Here is a 22,490-nt window from a genome sequence, read left to right as displayed (position 1 = left end):
ACGTCATTCCTTTATGCTTCTTTCCCGAATGAATACTTGTAGGACCAAAATTAATTGTTCAAATTAATTTTGTTCTTCATGTAGTAGATTTTCCTTTGACTCGATATTCTGGATTATGATGCTTATACTAAAGACCTAAATTCTAAGGGGATCTAAAGTACATTTGGCTCATCAAAACTTTATTACAAAAATATTCCTATCACACCTCACAGCGGATTTGTGGCGCAATGGTAGCGCGTTTGACTCCAGATCAGAAGGTTGCGTGTTTGATTCACGTTGGGTTTAATTTCCCTATCCATCACGGATTAACTTTTTCCTCACCATAACGTCGGAATTTAGAATATTATTATACTATTACAAAATGACATTTTAACAAGCTTGTTTAGCTCAATTGGTAGAGCGTAAGGCTCTTAACCTTGTGGTTGTGGGTTTGAAACCCATGATGGGCTTTTCATATTCCGACTAGGCTACCATTTATCTATATTACATTATTTACACTCCAATATACAAAATTAGAATACGTGCAACACTGCGAGGGAGACACACACACCAAATCAATATTAGCATTATATATAATTAAAAAATGTTTTAAGAGTTAATACCATCTGAGGTCCTCGAGTATAGTGGTTTTGCCACGTTTAATTAGTCCTAAACTTTCAAATTGACAAAATGTGATTCTTCGACTTTCAAATTTAAGTATTCGTGGTCCAAGTTAACCACTCGTGGTCCAAGTTAACCACTCGTGGTCCTTCAACTATTAAATTTTAACCAACCATGGTCCTTTCAAGAGCATCATGACTGGTTAAATTAAATTTAAAAACTTGAAGGAACATGGGTGGTTAACTTGGTCCACGAATGGTTAAATTTGAAAGTCGAAGGACCACCGATGGTCGATTTGAAAGTTTAAGAATAAACGTGACAAAACCACTATACTCGGATGACCTCAAATAGTATTAACTCAATGGTTAAATTTGTTGCAAGTATGCTATACTTTGATCTCTTGTATCATTTAGGGTTCAATTATGCTTGAGAAACTTTGGAATTATAATGTGTGTAGCTATAAAAATGGGACACACATGCAATTAGATACACTACTTACAATTTCAATCTCACTTTGAATAAATGTGATTGGAAGAAGATTCACTTTAATTTGTAGGTTATTTGTTTGATAAATTGTTCCAATTAAAATTGAATTGCCATAAGAATATGAGTCTTTGCTAATGGGTAGTCCAATGACTGAGAATATCATTGAGACCTTTGTTACCTCTTCCGTGATTGTTGCTAAATCTTTCAATGAGCACGAGTTAAACATCACATAGCATTTATAGAAGAGTTAGCATAGTCTTTTCTATCGTTTCATTACATGCTACTTGGATTGTTTCCATTATATCCCTATGTTAATTTGTGAGAACTGCTTCTGTTTAATTAACTTGTCCATGCTTCACTTGCTTTCTATTTGACATTTCTTTTGGCCCACTCTTTAAAAACGATATTTGATGTGAAAATAAACTTTCACACAAACCTTACCACTAAAATTAACACCTCACAGTGGATCCGTGGCGCAATGGTAGTGTGTTTAACTCTAGATTAGAAGGTTGTGTGTTCAATTCCCCTATCCATCATGAATTATCTTTTTCCTCACCATAACGTCAGAATTTAGAATATTATTACACTATTACAAAATAACATTTAAACAAGTCCATTTGGCTCAGTTGGTAGAACGCAAGGCTCTTAACTTTGTGGTCGTGGGTTCAAGTCCCATGGTGGGTGTTTTCATATTTCCTCACCATAACGTCAGAATTTAGAATATTATTACACTATTACAAAATAACATTTAAACTAGCCCGTTTGGCTCAGTTGGTAGAGCGCAAGGCTCTTAACCTTGTGGTTGTGGGTTGGTTTCCACTAGGCTAGACACACACGAATCACCACTAGGCTAGGCACACACGATTCACCACTAGGCTAGGCACACACGATTCACCACTAGGCTAGACACACACGAATCACCACTAGGCTAGACACACACGAATCACCACTAGGCTAGACACACACGAATCACCACTAGGCTAGACACACACGAATCACCACTAGGCTAGACACACACGAATCACCACTAGGCTAGACACACACGAATCACCACTAGGCTAGACACACACGAATCAAATGGTAGCCAGGAGATTTTGGCTCTCATTCTCTCGCCCAACAACTAAAGATTTTGCATATATTTTTACCTTTTCTTTTTTACCTTATATCCTTGCATGTAGTCAAATGAGTGTTTTGGTTGGTTTTCGATAGCTATTTTAGTGGGCATGAGTGTTTTTGTTGGTTTTGGAATCCTATTTTATATGATAATAATTCATTTGATTGGTTTTGGGGATGGGTTTCGTTTCCCGATTCATGTCAAAGAGTAAACGTGTTATATTTGAATTACAAATCTAGGTTTTATCTACTAAGCTAATCCTCTAATCTTCTAATTTTTCTCTTTCTATAAGTATACTACTGCTGCGACTCTGCGTTATCTCCCTCAGCCGGCTACCATGTCTTGGAACTATCAACTCTTCTTCTTTTTCACTCAGCTGTGATGATTACTTACACAACATAAGTGATGGCTTTCAGTATAAATACACCTGTTTATACAAGCAATTGCACATTACAACCTCTCAATATTAGTCTATTCGAATCACAAGCTCTTCTTCTTTGATGGCTGGTCAGTTTGTTCTTGCTTCTCAGCTCACTCCACTATGCAATAGGAAGGCCACTCGAGTTAGGTTGGTGTGAACATATGCTGTTTATGAAAACAGAGAAAACAAGGGGATTAGCAGTCTGGAATGTGTTTTCCATGATGTAGAGGTGTAGCATTTTCGATTTTATTAACATAAAATTTCTTTATATTTACTTATGTTCACTACGTTCAAGTTTAATACCTTTTAATGTGTTCATCTAGGGTGTGTTTGTTCATTGTACTATACCTAAGGATCAAGTGCAAAAATGGACCAAATTCAAGGAAGGTTGTGTTTATGGGATAAAGAACTTCCTTTGCATTACTAACTACTTGAATTTCAAGATAAGTAATCATCGTTACATGCTTAAATTTAAGCATGATACTATGTTTAAGGAGTACAAGAAAGTCAGTTTTCCTAACAAGGAAGGAAGATATTGATGAGAAGATGCTCATAGGTATATTCTTATCCTTAAATACAGCCTCTTTTACTTTTAAAACTATCCTTATTTAATACGTAACTATTTCTATTTGTTTTTTCTAGATGTGATTGGAAGGGTCACTGAAATCTATTCTCCAGTGGAGACGGTTGTAGCAGGACAGAGAGTTAGGCTTATTGATTTTGTTCTGAAAGATATCAAGTGAGTGTACATGTTTATATTACATTTATGTTTTTTTTAAGTTTTAAATGGAATAACTTCAGTAAACTATTCTTTTTAAAATAAACTTTTCTTTTATTTCTTTTAGTCAAGATCAGATTCAATGTACTCTTTGGGGGGATCATGTGAATAGTTTGCTGCCTATATATAGCTCAACAGTCACTGAAGAACCAGTGATTGTTTTGCTACAGTTCTGTAGGGCAAAGATCTTTGATAGTATGTGTTCTCTTATTCTTCTACTCCATTGCTTCAAGTTTTATTAATTTATTCTTTTATCTTTTAGTGGCATTATCCTGAAATTGCATATTCTTTATTTCTAGATGGAGATGTGCACATATCAACTTCAATTAATGCAACAAAAATTTGGATCAATCAGAAAATGCCAGATTTTGAGGAGTTTAAGAAAAGTTTAAGGTATAAATCCTACATTCTGTTTCTATTTTTAAATTCCTCAGTTCTTCATTGAATCTGTTTACTTTTATTCCTTCTATTCTAGTCTGTCATCTGACAGAACTCCTTTAAGAAAGTTGGACTCAAGCTCTAGACTACTTGGATTTAGGCCAAATCGTAACACTCTGAGTGATGATATTGTCGTAACTTCTCTAAGTGAGATTTACAACAAGAAGGAGGTAATAAATTATTTTTTCTCTTGTTTTTATTTTTTAGTTTTTTTTTTTTAATTTCCAGATTGGCTTACTAACTTCTTTTTTGCTATTACACAGCTATGTGAGTTTTGGGTGGCTGTTAGGATTATGGATGTTGACAGTTCAGATGGTTGGTATTACATGTCCTGTAAGGGAACTAACTGTGGGAGAAACCTAACTCCAAGAGAAGGTATGATGTACTTCTCTAAGTGTGACCGTAGCTGGCATGAGGGGGCTGTCAAGTATAAGGTGGTTGATCGTGTAACGGACAGTACATGTGAAGCTCATATGCTCATTTGGGATAAGGAATGTTATGATTTGGTTGGTGTTTTAGCTTCATCCCTAAGAGAGAAGTATGCTGAGGTGAGAATGGTTTTTCTACTCTAATTTGGGATTGGTAATGCTATAGATGTTCCTATGTTTATTTCCTAAAAAAAATTATGTTTTTTTTTTTTTCAGAATGCAAAAGGTTGGATCCCACCTGAGTTGCAGTCTATTTGTGGGATGCCTATACTATTTAGGATTTCTATGAAGAATGATCAAGTGGACAGTCCGAGCTCTGCATTTGGGGTGTTAGGGTTCTGTAGACAAGCTGACATTGTTTCAAAACACTGTGGGATTATAGACTGTGATTTAGATGCAATAGAACAAACTCATGAGGATTAACTATTTTCCTATTTAGACTGTTTTCTTCTTTATAAAATTGAATAACACTATGTGTATTATTCAAATTTTTTTCAAGATTCATTTGGCCTGGATGACTTTGGTTATTTTGAAATGGTTGGATTTGATGAAGGGGGTTCTTCTGGAAATGTTGCAAGCACACTTAAGAGGTCTCTAATGGATGAATTCAATGATGACTCTAAGAGACTTAAGACTTCGGTGATTAAGTTGGAAAAAATGTAATGCGATTGCGGTTTCTATTCTATTTAGCACACTGAAGAGGTCTCTAATGGATGAAGTCAATCAGCCTCACTACTCTAATAGACTTAATACTTCAGTGTTAGTTTTTTAGTACACTAATAACCATGAGTTACAAATCTAAGCTGGAGTGATGAATTTCTAACGCAGTTTTGTATTCAAAGTATCTGTGGAACCTTTAATCCTATTTATTTAACCAAACTTAGTACATGTGTTATACATTCAAAGTCAATAATTTATGTAAAAAATAGTTTTAAGCTATAAGTAAAAAGAAAAAAAAAAACATATTTTAGGGTGAAAGAATAGTACTAGGTTAGAATGATAGTATGCAAGGATTTAGTTAGGGATTTAAAGTTGAAGCCTAATAGTCTGACAACTAGGATTATATAAAACCTTGGAAATTTGCATTAGATTAAGGCACTTTTATTTGTGGAAATCAAAGTGCCAGTATCTAATGCAAATTTCACTACTTGGATTATATAATTTTTAGGCTCATTTGCCTAATACAAAAAAAAAAAAAAATGCTTTGATCAATGTTATCAATGAAGTAAAATTTTGAAATTAAAAACTAACAACTAATTAACCATTATGGATAAATCCAAATCAGATACGACTGCACTTTGTATTAATAAAAATCAATGAGTTTATAGATGAACAAAGGTATAATGTATGGCAGATGTCATGAGTTTGATACTCAATTTGTAAACTCATTTAAAAATGTGATATTACTAATCTGTAAACTCATTTAAAAATGATAAATGCAGAAAACCATGTATGAAGATCAAGCCAAAATTTGATCTTATAAACTAATAACCAATTAAACAATATTGGGAAAATAAAATCAACTATAAGTACACTGTTACATTCCCAATAAAAATGAAATTCAAATCTAACAAAAGGCTATAAAATAGTAATCATTTACAAGTATTCATCTATGTTGTGCTAGGGTAATCAAATGCTATTGCCACTATAAATAAAGATCCAACACTTGGAAGATACTTTCAAACTGCAGGTTCTCTGTAACTGTTCATGGAAAGCATCAACTTAAACAAACATGAGAAAGTTAGAAAAATCTACTACGATTGGTTGCAAGAGAAAGTATGGGATTTCAAACAAAGGTATGAAAGCATTTGATATTACACTATAGTTTATAAATACAAGTTTCATATAAATACTCAAAATCACATCAATTAATGCCTAAACCAGTAAAGGAATTAATAATTATATTGCTAAAGGAAAAAAATAGTCCAAGAATTGTACTATATGCAAATTAGACTTATCTGTTGATGATGTGTAGTTTTGTTCTGTTTTCCAAGAGTACTGCCAACTTGGTTTTCTTCACTCGCATAATTTTTTCTTCTCAAGCTTGGTTTCGTTTATCTACAATAAATCAGGTAGGGTTCATATCATTAATATATAAGAAATGAATCAACACTTAGTCAAAGATTTTTGTAACAATAATTTATAAAACAGAAGAAAAAATATATATGAGAAGTATAAAAAAATTAAAATAAACTTATCTTTTTCGTAGATATTCTCTGCATATAATTTTTTTTGGAATTTTTAGGCTTCGATACTGTTGATTAATGTATATTTGTTCCTTTCTGGGCTTAGCTACGTACATCTGCATACATAGAAATTAGGGTGTCAGGAGTATATAAATAAATCAATAGATTTTAGAGCAAATAGAAATTAAAACTTACTGCATGTGGGGAAATTGTTTCCTGAAAGATCCGATCCAGTTTAAGCTTCAAAAGTAGACGATTTGCTTGAAGTTCTTCGGATTTATGGTTTCGATTTTTGGAGTATTTCATCTAGGATGAGGGGTTTTCATGGTTTAGAGGATGAAGCTTGAAGGATTGAAGAGAATAGAGGTAGTTGGCTTCTATTTCGTGAATCATTTAGGGTTCGTGAATAGCGAATGGTACTGGTGTCGCGGAGGAGACGGTGAATCGCGATGGAGGAGATAGAGAGAGGCAGAGGGACGTAGAGAGAGGGAATTCTGGGGTTATGTTTTGGGTTGGGTAAGAAGGGTTAGATATGTGGGTTTGGGTAAGTTTTGGGTTGGGTAGTTTAGTTGGGTTTCGGCCCATTGTTGTTGCTATTATTATTACTAGTATTTGTCCCGTGCACGGAAAATGTGTTATAAAAATATACACTATTTGAGGTTTATTCATATATAAAATTTTTGTTATTTAATAATTATTATGTGTGAATTCCTATGATAAAATTATGAACATAAATATATTTACAATTAAAATAATATTTAATGTGGGTGATTACTACAAATCTTAAACTATATTAAAAATTTAGTACATAGTATTTAATATTATAAATTTGTAAGAACTTAGTAAACTACAATAGTAATTGAATTACAATTTTAGAGTCACCACGGATCAAAACTTTTTAGACCTTTGAGATTTCTAACTCTAGATGTAGCAACATACAATTGACCTTTAAAGACCAAAATCACAATCTTAGTTAGAACATTGATTTTTTTTCTTCCAAATACTATCGAATTAAGTGTGTAATCAATAAAAGATGAAAACTAATAATTCGAGAATATAATCTTAATGTTACTAAGCCTACTTCACGTCAATTAAGTTGGAGAGTATTGTTGGATAGTATCCGATGAATCCACGAATAACGCATCTTTGTCTCCGTAGTCCTCAATATGCACATCAACAATCTTAAATATTAAGCCACATAGCTATGCTATATATTAATTTCAAACTTATAGACTTTGGGGTTGCATGCATGCTTCTTAAAGTCATATGGCTTTAAGATGTGAAAATTAAATGTTGCATTTAATTTTCACATCTTAAAGTAATTTTACATCTTAAAGCCCATTTAATTTTCACAAGACTTTCACATCTTAAAGTCATATGGTCTTGTGAAAATTAAATGCAACATTCAATTTTCACAAGACCATATAGCTTTATTATATATAGGATTATTATTATTATTATTATTATTATTATTATTATTATTATTAGACTTCTTATTATTGAATTTGTTGTTATGATTAATAGTATTGCATTATTATTATTATTCATTATTAATTATTAATTATTAATATTATTATTCATAATATTGATATTGTTAATGGAAATATTCTAATTATTTTTATCATTATTGATATTAATATTACTTTTTTTTTTTTGTTATTCTTATGTTCTAATGTGTGAATTCTTTTTATTTTTTTGTTAATATATTTATTAAATAGGTGATTTTTTTAATGAGTTGTCTTCAATATATTTGTATTTATAAATTGTTCATCTCAAAATTTGCATTGACTTTATCATAATAATATATTTTAAAGCATTTTGACACTTTTTCCCTTTTTGTCCAATTAAATATTACGTTAAATAATGTTACAAGTAAGGATTTTGTCTATTTCATATAATGAATTTGAAAATATTTTTAAATTTTCCATTTTGGGAATCAATAAATTGTTAACAATTTCATCTTGAATTTTTGTTAGAGAATGTGGATAGTGTAACTCCTGAGCAGCTCAGAACGCGAAGGATCAATCGGTTTGGGATTCAGGCACAGAAATCATGCTTTGTGGGGGTGTTTCAAAATTCTCTTCATACGACTTTGATTGTATTAACAAATTGTAAGTTCTACACTAATTTTATCACATTTTAAATTAAATGTTGTGTTTTTAAATTTTTTAAAATGTATTTTCTTTAATGTAGGCAATCAAATCAATACTACGATATCTTCTAATGTTGAATGTTTGAATAGGCATATTGATAGTACTAGCACCGAAGTGGGTAATTTATTTTTTTCTTTAAAAATGTTATATTAAATGTTAGGTAAATTTATATTGTGACTTGATTTGTTTGGTGCGTAATCATACAGTCGACATTGCTGATAATTCTAAAATCGTATTGAATATTGCTTGTGGTTCAAGCCGAAGGAAAACAAATTTAACTGATGCAGGTATTTTTTGCATTTTTTTTTTCCTAATTCTACGTTATAATATAGTGCTTTATTTTATTCTTATAGTAATAGATTCAACTAACAATAGGACCATCAATTGTATATAGACAACCTATCCAAAATCAGCGAAAAGCTATTGTAGGACCATCAATTGGATAGAAATTGTTAAAGCTATTGTATACCTTTGGTAGCTTAAAGTTCTTAAAAAGTTCATGTATTTATATATGTACATTTTTTGTGAACATATTTTTTTGTAGGCGTGTATTTAGACAATGGGGATCCGACTTTTAAGTGTCAATATTGTGATGCATTGTTTTGGTATGATGAGAGATTAAAGAGTGTAAAGGTGAATAGTTTGCCTAAATATTCTATAAGTTGGGGTAATGGAAAAATTAATATTAGGAACACTTGTATTAGGATTTTGATAATACCAATGTAACCTAGAAAGTAGACCCCTAACCATTATTACTTTTAATCGCCGCTTTCGTCCTAGACGAAAGTTGCCATAACTTACATGTAATTCGTGTTAAGCTAGTCAAACACACGAAGACGAGTTATGCTTAGTTGTTAGGGTTATCAAGACGAAAGAAGACACGAAGCATGAAGCAACTGCAACGAGAGTCTACCAGGAGTTGTCACTTAGCACGAAAGGACAGTCTTATTGATGACAATCCTTCAAGACATTCCTTCTCATCAATAGCTAGAAGAATGTCTCCACTGTCTGACTTGACAACATCCTAGGAACAAAAGGACCTCAACTTGTGGGACACGCATACCAAGGAATATTAAATGAAGATGTACTATTTCCTGAAGCTAAAGGACAAAACCCTAAGGCTCTCCATGCCATCAACGGCTACAAGGTACAACCTCATTAATGGAGCATTTAATGCGGGAAGCTCCCCGGTCCTTACCCACTGGACAATAGGTTTAAAAATTCATCTCCCTCCAACGGATGAATTTTTCCTCACCTATATAAACTCACCTTCACCAACTAAGAAGGTGTTGGTTCTTATCACTCGAGCTATCTATAAGCAAAAGCTCTTAAACGCTCTCAGCTCTCTTAAGCTTTTGTGAACCAGTGTTAAGGTGCAAGGATGAAGAAGTTCATTGATACTCATCTTACACCTTAATGAAGTCTTGCAACTTGTACGAAGCAATCATTCTCATCAGTCAAGAGTTCATCACGTTGGAGAAATCAGAAATTATTTTCTACCAACCTCAACTCTGAAGAAGACGTTGATAGAGGCGGAGTAAACTCGAGGAGTTGAAAAACCTACGAAGGCTGTCCGGCTTAGTGATCAAGGAAGTCTTTGTGTAATTGTACTAATGAGTGATAGTGCAATCCTTCCATAAGTTGTGGAAGAAGAGTGGAGTAGGCAAAGTTTGCCGAACCACTATAAAAACTCTCGTCTCCTTATCTTCTCATTTACTTTATTTATTTCCTGCATCATATCATCTCTCACGAAAGTTCCCTAATAACGACAACTCGTGCAAAGCTAGTAAACGAACTTAACATTTCCGCTACGCCAAAACACTGAAAGGTTGTTTTTCGGCAAAACACGAAAAGAGTCTATTCACCCTCCCCCCTCTAGACTCTCGCTATAACTCTACCGGGACCAACAAGGGGTATCAGAGCCAAATACCTTGAACGGTAAAGGATTTGCATGTACTGCATGGTAGATCCCTTATCAAATCTCTGAAAATTTGAATATTTTCAGCTTTGCACAAATTTTTTGCAAAATTGAAAAGGATCATGCTAATCGCTCTAAACAGCTTGCTTTTAGCCTCTCTAAATTTGATGACTGGAAGATCAGAATGCAGGCCCTCCTCTGCTCCATACATGACGAGATGTGGGACGTCATAACGACTGGACCAATCACAGTCATGATGGCGAACACACAAGCCGCAGCTCAAGGAGCCGGTGCTGAGCAGATTATACCGAAGCCAAAAGATCAATATACCTCGGAAGATAGGACAAGGGCAAACCTGGACAATATAGCACGAAACATCCTCTACAACTCCCTTGACGAGTCTTTGTTCCCCAGAGTTCGAAAATGCAAGAATGCCATGAAAATATGGAACGTTATGATGAATCTGGGAGAAGGGGATGAACAGGAAAAGGACAACAAACTGACTGTGGCTATGAAGAAGTTTGAATACTTCAAAATGTTGCCAAGTGAAACGATCATGGACATGGAACTGAGGTTCACCAGACTCATGGGAGATCTGTCAGATCTCGGGAAGGAACTGACAGAGAAAGAAAAGAATCTGAAGATACTTCGCGGTCTGCCAAAGTCTTGGGAGATAAAAGTTATTGCTATGAGAGATAACCGAGACATGAAGACTATAAGCACAACCAAAATCTTCAGTGAATCTTAAGGCCTACGAGTTTGAGCACGAACCAAAGGATGCTGAAGAACCTGAAACAAGAAACATAGCCCTCGTGGCCAACTAGCAAGCGTCAGCATCTAACAGGTCAAAATCCAACTCTTGTGAATTTTTATCTGACGAACAATTTGCCTTATTTGTTAGGAAGATGAAGAGGTTTATGAGGAAAAACAACTTCCAAGACTCTCAATGCTAGGGATACCGAAGGCAGCACGAGAGTTCACCTCAAACCTCAAAGCCAGAAGCTTCAGACTCACAATTACTGTGCTACAACTGCCGGAAGCTAGGATATTTCAAGGCAAACTGTCCTCATCCAATTGTGAGCAAGCACCAAGACAACAATGCTACCAAGAACTCATCCAAAGAAGCTGGAGAAAACTACAAAAGGAGGAGAACTCTCAGCTTATGATTAGCTACAATGCGTTAAGGCAAGTTCGAATTGAGAACGTAAAGCTAACCATTGCTAAGAAGCAACTTGAGGAAAATGTTCTCGCCTTGAAAGAGCAGTGCACAGTAAGAGAAAGAGAGAGCAAGAATTGCTTGAAGTCTTGAATAAATTCAACAATTCGTTCAATCTAATGGACCGAATGGTGAATGAATCTAGACTGCCTGGGGAAAGAACGGGAATTGGTTTTAACCCCAGCTCCTCTTCACAAGTCGGCTTGAACAAATCCACGAATGACTATTCTCACGAAGGTTTTCAAGATGCATTTGTTCAAGGTCCAACCCAGGTGTCTGAGCCTATGGCGGAAGTTAACAATATTGCCACACCACAATCAACAAGCCAACCGAAAGGAAAGGCTGTACAACGAATTGTGGATCCTAGAAATGAAAGATCTTTCAAAGGTAATCCTAGACAAAAATATGTCAAAAGCAATGGACCAAATGGCAATAGACAAAATCTAAACCATAAGAAATGTCAGCCTAATAAGAATATTCAATCAAGGAAAAGGCCGAATGTTAATCAGAGGCAATATTGTCCAAAGCCAACACAAAAGAATCCTGTTCAAGGAATCCCGAGAAATGGACGAATCAGACAAAATGAAAGATCTTTCAAAGGATCAGGTTATGGCAATGGATGGACTGGGCCATCAGAGGAAGATTGGTTTGATTACCCCCAGAACCTCTATCAAGAGCTGAATTTAAAATAATTCATCTGCGTAGACAAAACAATTATTCCAAGTATTATGAAAATCCTCCTGAAGAATATTTTCACGAGAGATATAATGCAAAAACATTTGCCAGTATCCATTATGATTACCGCACATCTAATGGGTATAGAGGACCGATGATGAGTCGAGGAAACTCTAGGCTCATGTGGATTCCAAAGCTGACATCTAACCCGCAAGGACCCGAAACTCAAGGGGTAAACTCAAGGGGTACCTTTTTTTTTTTTTTTTTTTTTTTTTTTTTTTTTTTTTTGAATGCTACTGGCTCTATTACATTGTAGTATCTGTTCATATACTTTCTCAACCTACTAAAAAACAAAGAACCAATAACGACTCCACTGAGGCTTGAACTCACAACCTTCCAAATAGAAGTCCAACCAGGTACCATTAGACCACATAGTCCTGGTAAACTCAAGGGGTACCTAAAAACACATAATCTTTCTTGCAGGACAAACAAGTCATATGGTATGTCGATAGTGGGTGCTCAAGACATATGACTGGTGATAAAACAATGTTGAGCAATTTCAAGGAAGTCGATGGACCTAAAGTCATCTTTGGAGGAGAAAACAATGGCAAGACTCGCGGAAAAGGAGACATCATCAAACAGGGAATAACCATACAAGATGTATCATATGTTGATGGACTAAAGTTCAATCTCCTAAGCACAAGCCAATTTTGCGACAAAGGCTACAAAGTCGAATTTTCCAAAAATAAGTGTAAAATCGTGAACACGAAGGATGGCAAAATCGCATTAACTGGTCAACGAAAGAAAAACATGTACGTAATCTCTTGGAACTCTACTAACGCTAATGTTTGTTTTGTGGCCAAAAGTAATGTAGATCTTAATCAAGAATGGCACAACAAACTGAGTCATCTGAATCTGAAGACAATCAACAAACTCGCCAAAACAAATATCGTGAGAGGATTACCCGAAACATCATACACAAAAGACAAAATATGTGAGGCATGTCAAAAAGGGAAACAAATCAAGTCATCTTTCAAGTCTAAAGATGTGGACGGAAACTCTCGTTCTCTAAGCCTTCTACATATGGATCTCATTGGACCAATTGATCCAGCTAGTTTAAGTGGAAGAAAGTATACTCTCGTCATAGTAGATGATTACACGAGATATACTTGGTGCTTTTCTTGAATAAAAAGAACAAAACAGAAGTTGTTCTCCCCAACCTATTGAAACAACTTCAGACAGAAAAGGAAGTTAAAATCATTCGGATAAGATCTGATCAAGGAACTGAATTCGTCAACAAGGTCATCAAAGAATTCTGTGCTCAAAACGGAATCTTTCACCAACTCTCGACAGCACGAACTCCTCAACAAAATGGAGTAGCTGAAAGGAGAAACAGAACCCTGAAAGAAGCAGCACGAACAATGATAGCTTACTCAGGATTGCCAAAGCGGTTTTGGGCTGAAGCCATAAACACAGCATGTTACACACAAAACAGATCCCTGATCAACAAATTCTACAACAGAACACCTTATGAACTATGGAAAGGTAAAGTACCGAGTATTGGTTATTTTCATGTTTTTGGTTGTAGGTGCTTCATACACAACAATGGAAAGAATCATTTGAGAGCTTTTGATGAAAGAGCAGACGAAGGTTTATTCATGGGTTATTCCTCAGTAAGTAAGGCATTTAGAGTTCTAAACAAAAGAACAATGGTGATTGAGGAATCAATTCATGTCAAATTCGATGAACAATCTGAGAAGAATCCAGCTGGTATTGAATCATCAAGTAATCCACATCAAAACCCTCAATCCAATGAAGAAGAGGTTTCAGATGATGAAGAAGATATATTAACTTCCTACACGAAATATCAGTTGAAGATCTCTGAGCCCGAAACCACAACACAAGAAAATGTCAACGTACAACAAGACACTCCTGATGTTCAAGCACCATCCGAACCTATGATCTACGTTCAGTTTCCTTATATTCCTGAAATGGATGCACAAAATCAGCAAAATATTCTTGAACCCGATCTTAGATGGATAAGAGATCATCCTCCGGATCAAGTGATTGGAAATGTTCAAGAAGGTGTACGAACAAGAGCCTCTCTGCACGAAAATATGATGGCTTTTTTCTTATCACAAATAGAACCCAAGTCCATAGAAGAAGCCTTAAGTGATCCTGACTGGGTAATAGCCATGCAAGAAGATCTTCATCAGTTTGAACGAAATGATGTGTGGGAACTTGTGTCGAGACCAACACATCAGAATGTTATTGGAACTAAATGGGTTTTTAGAAACAAAATGAGTGAAGATGGGCTCATTGTTAGGAACAAAGCCCGTCTTTTTGCTAAGGGGTATTGTCAAGAAGAAGGAATCGATTTTGATGAAACCTTCGCCCCCGTAGCTAGACTTGAAGCCATACGAATATTCCTAGCCTTTGCAGCTTACAAAGACTTCAAAGTCTATCAAATGGATGTCAAAAGTGCATTCTTAAATGGGCTTCTTGATGAAGAAGTATATGTTGAGCAACTGCCTGGTTTCGCGGTTAATAGTGAACATGAAAAAGTCTATCATCTAAAAAAGGCTCTTTATGGATTAAAACAAGCTCCACGAGCTTGATATGATACACTCTCACACTTTCTTATCAATTGTGGCTTCACAAAAGGAGCTGTAGACAAGACACTCTTTCGTATAAAAGATGATGACCATATTCTTCTAGTACAAATCTACGTTGATGACATCATCTTCGGGAGCACGAACCCTAACTTTTGTCAGAAGTTCTCAAACCTTATGAAAGGTAAATTTGAAATGAGCATGATGGGAGAACTAAACTATTTTCTGGGATTGCAAGTAAAGCAATGGTCAGATGGAATTTTCATTAGTCAAGCCAAATATACCAAGGATTTAATCCAAAAATTTGGGATTGATGGAAAAACATCTGTCAAAATCCCTATGAGCACATCCCTTAGAATGGACATTGATAACGAAGGAAAAGATGTGGACCAGAAAAACTTTCGTGGTATAATTGGATCTCTTCTATACCTAACAACAAGCAGACCTGACATTTCGTTTGCTGTTGGTGTATGTGCAAGATTTCAAGCTAAACCGAAAGAAAGTCACTTGAGTGCAACTAAAAACATCTTAAGATATCTTAAAGGGACGCAAAGTGTCAGACTTTGGTACCCGAAAGAAGGATATTTTGATCTTGTTGGCTATTCGGATGCCGACTTTTCAGGATGCCGAATTGATAGAAAAAGTATCTCAGGAACTTGCCAGTTTCTAGGGGGAAGACTTGTGCCATGGTTTAGCAAAAAACAACATTCTATTGCTACCAGTACGGCTGAAGCCGAATACATAGCAGCTGGAAGCTGTTGTGCTCAAATTTTATGGATGACACATCAATTGAAAGATTATGGCATAAATGCACGAGAAGTGAGCATTAAGTGCGATAACACGAGCGCAATTGCTATCACACATAATCCTGTCTTACATTCACGAACTAAGCATATCGATATCAAATATCATTTCATTCGTGATCATGTAGAAAGAAAGGACATATCTCTTGAGTATGTCAACACTGATGATCAACTTGCGGACATACTCACGAAACCCTTAAGTGAGGCGAGGTTCTCTACTCTAAGGCATGAAATAGGAATGATTGAGATGACATAAAGCCTTGAGAATCAAATCTGCAAAGATTCCCATAACATTCCTCGATGCTCTACCCAAAAGATTTGAATCTTTATCACACGCAAGGTCTCTATAAAAAGAGGTACATGTTATCATCAGATTCTCATAATTAACAAGAAATCCAGTTTTTGTCTTTGTGTGTGCAGATATGCGTACAGGAAGTAAAACAAAGACAACGATCACCGAGACAAGAAAGGAAGAAACCGAAATCTTCCATGACCCACTAGTGAATGAGGAGGATCTGAACAAATTCCGTGCATACTCTCAGCACATACAAAACATTCTATGAGATCCAACGGAAAATGAATCAAGAGAATCGTTTCACTCCGTCGGCAATACCATAGGGTATGCAAAGGAAGATAGCGTGTTGGAACGGAGTGATAGTTTTGATTATTCACCATCAAGCACTCCTCCAAAAATGCCATCTCCTCTCAAATCCACAGCTAGCAGCAAGAAGAAAAAGGCCTGAAAATCTCATTGGGCCATAATGATAAGCTGTGCTTTTGTTATCTTTAAATATATTTCGTTTCTTAAATGAATCATTTCAATTTCTCGTCTCTCACGAATCTTCTGATAACGTCTTTAACACGAAATGAGGCATCAATATCCAAAATATTATAACAAGATTCGCACGCAACACTTGTGCCTATAAATTGGAATCTCTCTTCATAAACTTTACTCACACATTCAGTTCTTTAGTAAGAAAATTTTGTAGGTATGGATAAGGGTAAAGGAAAGATGGACGAAGCTGAGGCTCGAGCTATTCGACGTGATCATCATCTTCGAGAAGCAGGTAAACTGACGAGTGCCACAATAACAAAGATAGTGGAAGATGGTGATAGGGTCTACGTAACGTTCACCATGCCAAACTCGGCCACCCCGAGAGAAAGGAAAATTCAGGACAAAGTTGTCAACGAATCTCTGGCCACAAAAGACAAATGTCTAGCACAGGCAAAACAACTGGCTAACGAAAGGAAGATGGCTTTGATCAACGCTAACAAACACTCTTCTCATCTAAAAACCTTTCGCTGGTACCCAGTTACTGAGGCTCCACAAAAGAGTGAAAATTCTTATGAAGACGTCAATCTAGTTCACTCTCAGTCACCAACTAACCCAACTACGCCCACTCTCTCTCTAGAGGAACTGGACGAGTATGCAAACAAGACAAATGTGTCTGACGTGACTGATGAGTTGACTCGTCTAGAGCTTCACGTGCCTTATCGTTTTCTTTGAATTATGTTTGTTTTTATTTGTATGGCTTGTAGTATCTCTGCACGATTCCTTTGAATGAAATTATCTACGTTTATTGATGTTACTAATTGCTCTCTTGACCTTGAATCTTTAATGTTAGACTATCACTTTCGGGTCAAAGATGGAATTATGTCATAAAGCGTTATCTCTCAATTGTCTCAAAAATGACAATAAATGCATAAATCTAAATGCTAGTTGGCTCTAGAGGAACCACATGCTCTCCTAATGGTTAACCGTTGGATAAAACATTTATTCTCATCTTGAGTTGCTATAAAAGGAGGACATTGGTTTTGCTCAAATGCATCCCTCCCTTCTCAAATGGCTCCCAAAGTCTCAATCACTAAGAAAGTATCAAGAAGAACCCGAGCTCATCCAGAAGAGGGTGAACAAGGCAATCATAATCCCGGAAATAATCCTATAAATCCTCTGGATATTTCATCCGACTCGGAAAGTGACGATTTTGATGAATTCATCAAAAGAGATGTTGATGGAAATGCCAGATCTTTTGATCCCAATGAGGAACCCCCTCTGATGGTTAGAAAAGGCTTCTTGACACTGGAATCCTAGAACGATCTCACTATGGACAGAGATCTTAGGGACTTCTATCGACATTATGATTGCAAATCTGAACTTGTGGGGTATATTGAAGGAGAATCTGATGAGGAAATGCATCTTGACGGTGGACCACTACGTTCAAAAGCCCCTACATCAAAGAAAGTTTCTAAGGTCACCAAGGGAGAAACCAGTAACACGAAGAAAGGAAAGGGAAAGAAATGACAGTTTCATTGTTATTTGTTCAATAATCGTCCTTGAATTATGTATTTCTATTCATCCATGTCTCGTGTTTTTAATTAATGAAGATTTTCTGCCATGAATCTTTGACTACCTAATATTTGCATACCTTGGAATCATCTCATTGACCCTGAAATCATGATATTCTTGAAAATATCCATTCAAAGTCTTCTACGCCATTAATGGTCAGTTGAAGAAATACATGGCTATTAATTACAGCATTGAATGCTTTGGGTAGTTTCACATCGATTTCTCAAAATGATCTACCTATAAAAAGGGGACATATCTCACCCTTCTCTACCATTTTCATCTTCATAAATGGCTCCCAAAAAGCCTTTTACAAGGGGAGATTCTCGCAAACAACGAGAACTCGCCAGGAAAATAAGAGAAGAACCGGGAGACATGTATCCAGGCAATAGCCTTCAAGCGCCATTAGAGGTCTCATCTGATACTGAAACATCATCTCTCTATGATGAAATGGCTGGCTTCATTGTAGAGGAGCCCGAGGAAACCCCCCCTGAAGAGGAAGTTCCTCAACAAGAAACGAGTCCTGCTGCTACGCCTAACAAGTATCATGACGAAGATTATGTCAAATATCTAAATGAAGAAATCAAATCTGAGAGAAAGGAAGAACCCACTTCGTCTACGGGCTCTAACTTTCTGCGTACCGGAAAATGGTACAAAAGAATGTGGGCAGAACTCAAGAAGTCGAAAGTTGAGACTCATGAGGAGAAGGCAAATGAGAGGAAGAAAAACTAATCTTATGGATTATGTATTTTATTTTCTGTATCCGTCTCTCTCGTTTGGTTGAATAATAAAATCCTGGTTTCCCTGTTTTGAGCTTAATCTTAATTACGTGATGAACGAAAGAGTTAATGCCATTTTTGGTCCTAGACTTATTGGGGCATGGACATTTTTCATCCTCCATAATAAAAATTGCCAGTTAGTAACCACTTTTATTGATAGTTGGACACTTTTGGTCCTCCGTCAAGGAAGCCAGCTGTTGACCATGAAATAGAAGGGCAAAGCTGTCTTTTTATACCTTCTTCTTCTAATCTTTAAATTTCTCCAGTGTATTTCGCCACCCCTGCACTGCCAATCTCCTCCGATCATCGGATAGTGGCCGGCTATGCACTAAACTACGAGGAACCCGGAGGTTCCTGATCATCAATCCGACAAGCGACGAGAGGTATCTGCACATCCCCAACCCCATCCAAACCATCTGATTGACCATGCAAGGGTCGGAAAATGGGAAAATCCTCTATTGACGAAGGTGCAATCGAACTATTGGCGAGCGCAGAAGCCCTCCGATCGTTTGCGGATGCCCTCGACGCCTCCCCAACACCATCCCAACCCTCTGATTGTCCATACAGTAGCCTAATCGCTGGCAGAGTTGCCATTGGGGAAGGATCACCCTCATCGACAACCGGCCCTCCACCGCCATCAACCACGGCGTCATCCTCGACAGCATCCAACTCCACCGTCTCCTCCACCTCTAGTCTCCTCCCATCGCCTTCTCCACCTCAATCCTCAGCTAAAATCCATTCAATTCCCCTTCACCTCCAACAATTTCCACCCAAACTCGATCAACATAGGTTTAGAGACACCAATTTCTACTCTAACTTTGGTCACATATTTGGCTGAGCATCTCAAAATTAAACAGATGAACAGGTATAAAAGGCAACTTGCTCAACCTGGGTGTGTACAAGTAAATATAGCTGGAAGGGTGGAGATTAGATCCTCTTACGGAGATTGAAGAGATGGAAACGTGCAGACGAAGAGCTCAACCTGCCCCGCCTCTACTGCGAGCTGGATTTCTCTGTTGGATTTGAGCCGATCTTGCTCTGCCTCGCCTCCATCGCCTCCTATGTCCTGCCGTCACTCTCCTCCTCTGAGACACCGGCGCTCTCCCTCCTACATGACTCCAAGATCGCAGCCCAAATCTCTGACATCCTCCTCCAGCCGGACTCTAGCGCCGGCGGGGAGTTGGTAAGAGGAGGGGGAAAAGGAAACCAACAGCGGCATCATAAGGTTGGACATAGGCGTACCATCTTGTTTAGAATTAAAAACCATTGACTAATAGGATTAGAAGAATACTTAGAAGAAGAAGGCATATAAAGACAACGTTGCCCTTCTATTTCACGGTCAACAGACGACTTCTTTGACGGAGGACCAAAAGTGTCCAACGACCGATAACAGTGCCTACTGATTGGCAATTTTTATTATGGAGGATGAAAAGTGTCCATGCCCCTATAAGTCTAGGACAAAAAATGGCATTAACTTTGAACGAAACTTTATTTGTTTCTGTTCACGCCTACAATGGAATCTCTATGACAGGACTCTCTTTCTTGGAAATGCATATATTCCTTCACGCATACTATCTGTGTTCATGGCTAGTTGTAACACCCCAGATTTTCAAGACATTTAAAACTTATAATAAAGGTAGAATCTTATTAAATCCCAAGATATAAATACAAGCGTTCGGGGTGCTATGCCACACCTGGGCTAGAGAACCCAAGTGCACAGGCTAACTAACTAATGTCCTCAAAGCGTAAATACGTAAACGTGGCACGCAGGCCAAAAGGGAAACTATCTACTTCTAAGTTCTAGCGCACTCTAGTGACTTAATCTTCTGTGCCTGAAAGCCAAATATATCTGTTCAGCTTGAGATGCTGGTAACCCACTCCAACGCGTTGAAATACAATGCATATAGAGATATATATAGATATACGAAAACCATTTTGAGCATGAAGATATATCCTACGAACACTAGCTTTAAAACCGGGAATGACTCGACAGATAAGGCTAGACACAAGCACAGTTATAACGAGCATATGAAGTTCACAACAGATAAGGCAGATAAGGCAAATCATAAATAATGATCATAACCCAACATGAACAATCCCCAATATAAAACCCATAGTCACATCCCCCAAGACACTCGTAATCACAACTCGTCCATGTCACAACACATAACACACTTTGTTGGCGCCACAGGACCAATCGCATGCCCATACATGAGGGTCAGCGCATATAGCTCTGACACGGCCCCGCAGCACCCTACCCCGTATCGCAACACGGAGGGGTCGATCGCAACCGACCGATGAACCGCAGCTCATCATAGTGTTTGATCGCAACCAAACAGTGGACCGCAGCCCAAGAGAATGTCATCTGACCACAGCCAGGAAAAAGGACGAACCGCAGCTCGTATAGAAACGTTTGATCGCAACCAAACGGTGGACCGCAGCCCAAGAGTATTAATCTGACCGCAGCCAGCTTCTGAACCGCAGCTCAGGATAACCAATCCGATCGCAACCGAATTGGGGTAACACACACATAACACATAGCAAGCACATGCAACCCACATTACACATTAGGAAGGGGGAGAAAACGTATAACAAAACCTATGCGTGATCCATCACTTACTAAGAATGGTCCTAAGGGGTTCATACTTCTTCCACCTAGGTCAACGGGATACCAATTCAACTAGCATGGACGGTTGTGGAACCCGAAACCATGCTTAGACACTTTACAACGCAATTAACGACAACACGTAGACAATTAACGAATCAAATACAAGAAACGAACGGCACATAACCTATCATGCTTTTCTAAATATAATCAACACCTAAACATGCGATTTCCCCACCCGATAATCCAAGAATAAGATCATACGATACAACCTAGGGTTCTAATCACTTTTATATCAACAAGAATACGGTTCGTCTTCTAATTGCAAGATTCGGTAAGAATAACACATAAACATCAAGAGCATCACACAATTATCAAGAACGACACATAATCATCAAGAACTCCATATAATTATCAAGAACACCATAGTTATCAAGAATCTCCCAATATCAAGATCATCAAGATCCCCCATGGGATCTTCACATCAATTACCAATAATAATCATCATAACTCGCCAATATACAATAATATGGGGAAACCCTAAGGGGGAATTATAACTATGAAAATAGGTTTTGTTGAGACATGGGTTACCTCTTAGCCTTAATTAATTCCTTGGCTACGAAGGATCTTTCTTTAAGCTTCCTTGCTTTCTTGATTTCTCCTAAGGGGATTCTTGGAGCTCTTTTGGGGTGGTGGGGCGTTATTCTTGTGGGAGGAGTTCTAGGTGCTTCCTAAGTTCCCTATTTATAGATCTAGGGATCTTATTTAGGGTCTAATCCTATTGGGATTAGGGGTTGGGTTTATATAGGAGGGCCCATGGGCTACGGTGGGCCTTTTTCCCTAATTAATCATTATAATTTATTCTTTCTCTTGGGCTATTAATTAATTAATTAATTGGTTTTAGGACTCGTAACACGGGGTGTTACACTCTCCC

The 22,490-nt window shown here is 37.0% G+C and overlaps 1 protein-coding gene and 1 non-coding gene across 2 annotated transcripts; both read left to right on the top strand.

The window, feature by feature from the left end:
- The first annotated feature begins 213 nt into the window (after positions 1-213).
- Positions 214-285, top strand: TRNAW-CCA. The gene has a single exon. It is a non-coding gene; the product is annotated as a tRNA-Trp (tRNA).
- Positions 286-4,799: 4,514 nt separating this feature from the next.
- On the top strand, positions 4,800-15,031 carry LOC109150732. The gene is made up of 8 exons (XM_019298717.1): positions 4,800-4,924; positions 10,610-11,201; positions 11,424-11,792; positions 12,897-13,412; positions 13,607-13,863; positions 14,002-14,086; positions 14,174-14,628; positions 14,740-15,031. The coding sequence occupies exons 1-8, from the start codon at positions 4,800-4,802 to the stop codon at positions 15,029-15,031; spliced, it is 2,691 nt and encodes an 896-aa protein (XP_019154262.1).
- The last annotated feature ends 7,459 nt before the right edge of the window (positions 15,032-22,490 follow it).

The sequence above is a fragment of the Ipomoea nil genome, unplaced genomic scaffold (assembly GCF_001879475.1).
Source record: "Ipomoea nil cultivar Tokyo-kokei standard unplaced genomic scaffold, Asagao_1.1 scaffold2280, whole genome shotgun sequence".
NCBI classification, from domain to species: domain Eukaryota; kingdom Viridiplantae; phylum Streptophyta; class Magnoliopsida; order Solanales; family Convolvulaceae; genus Ipomoea; species Ipomoea nil.
The sequence above is the reverse complement of the archived record's forward strand: the minus strand, read 5'-3'. Positions and strand labels throughout refer to the sequence as shown.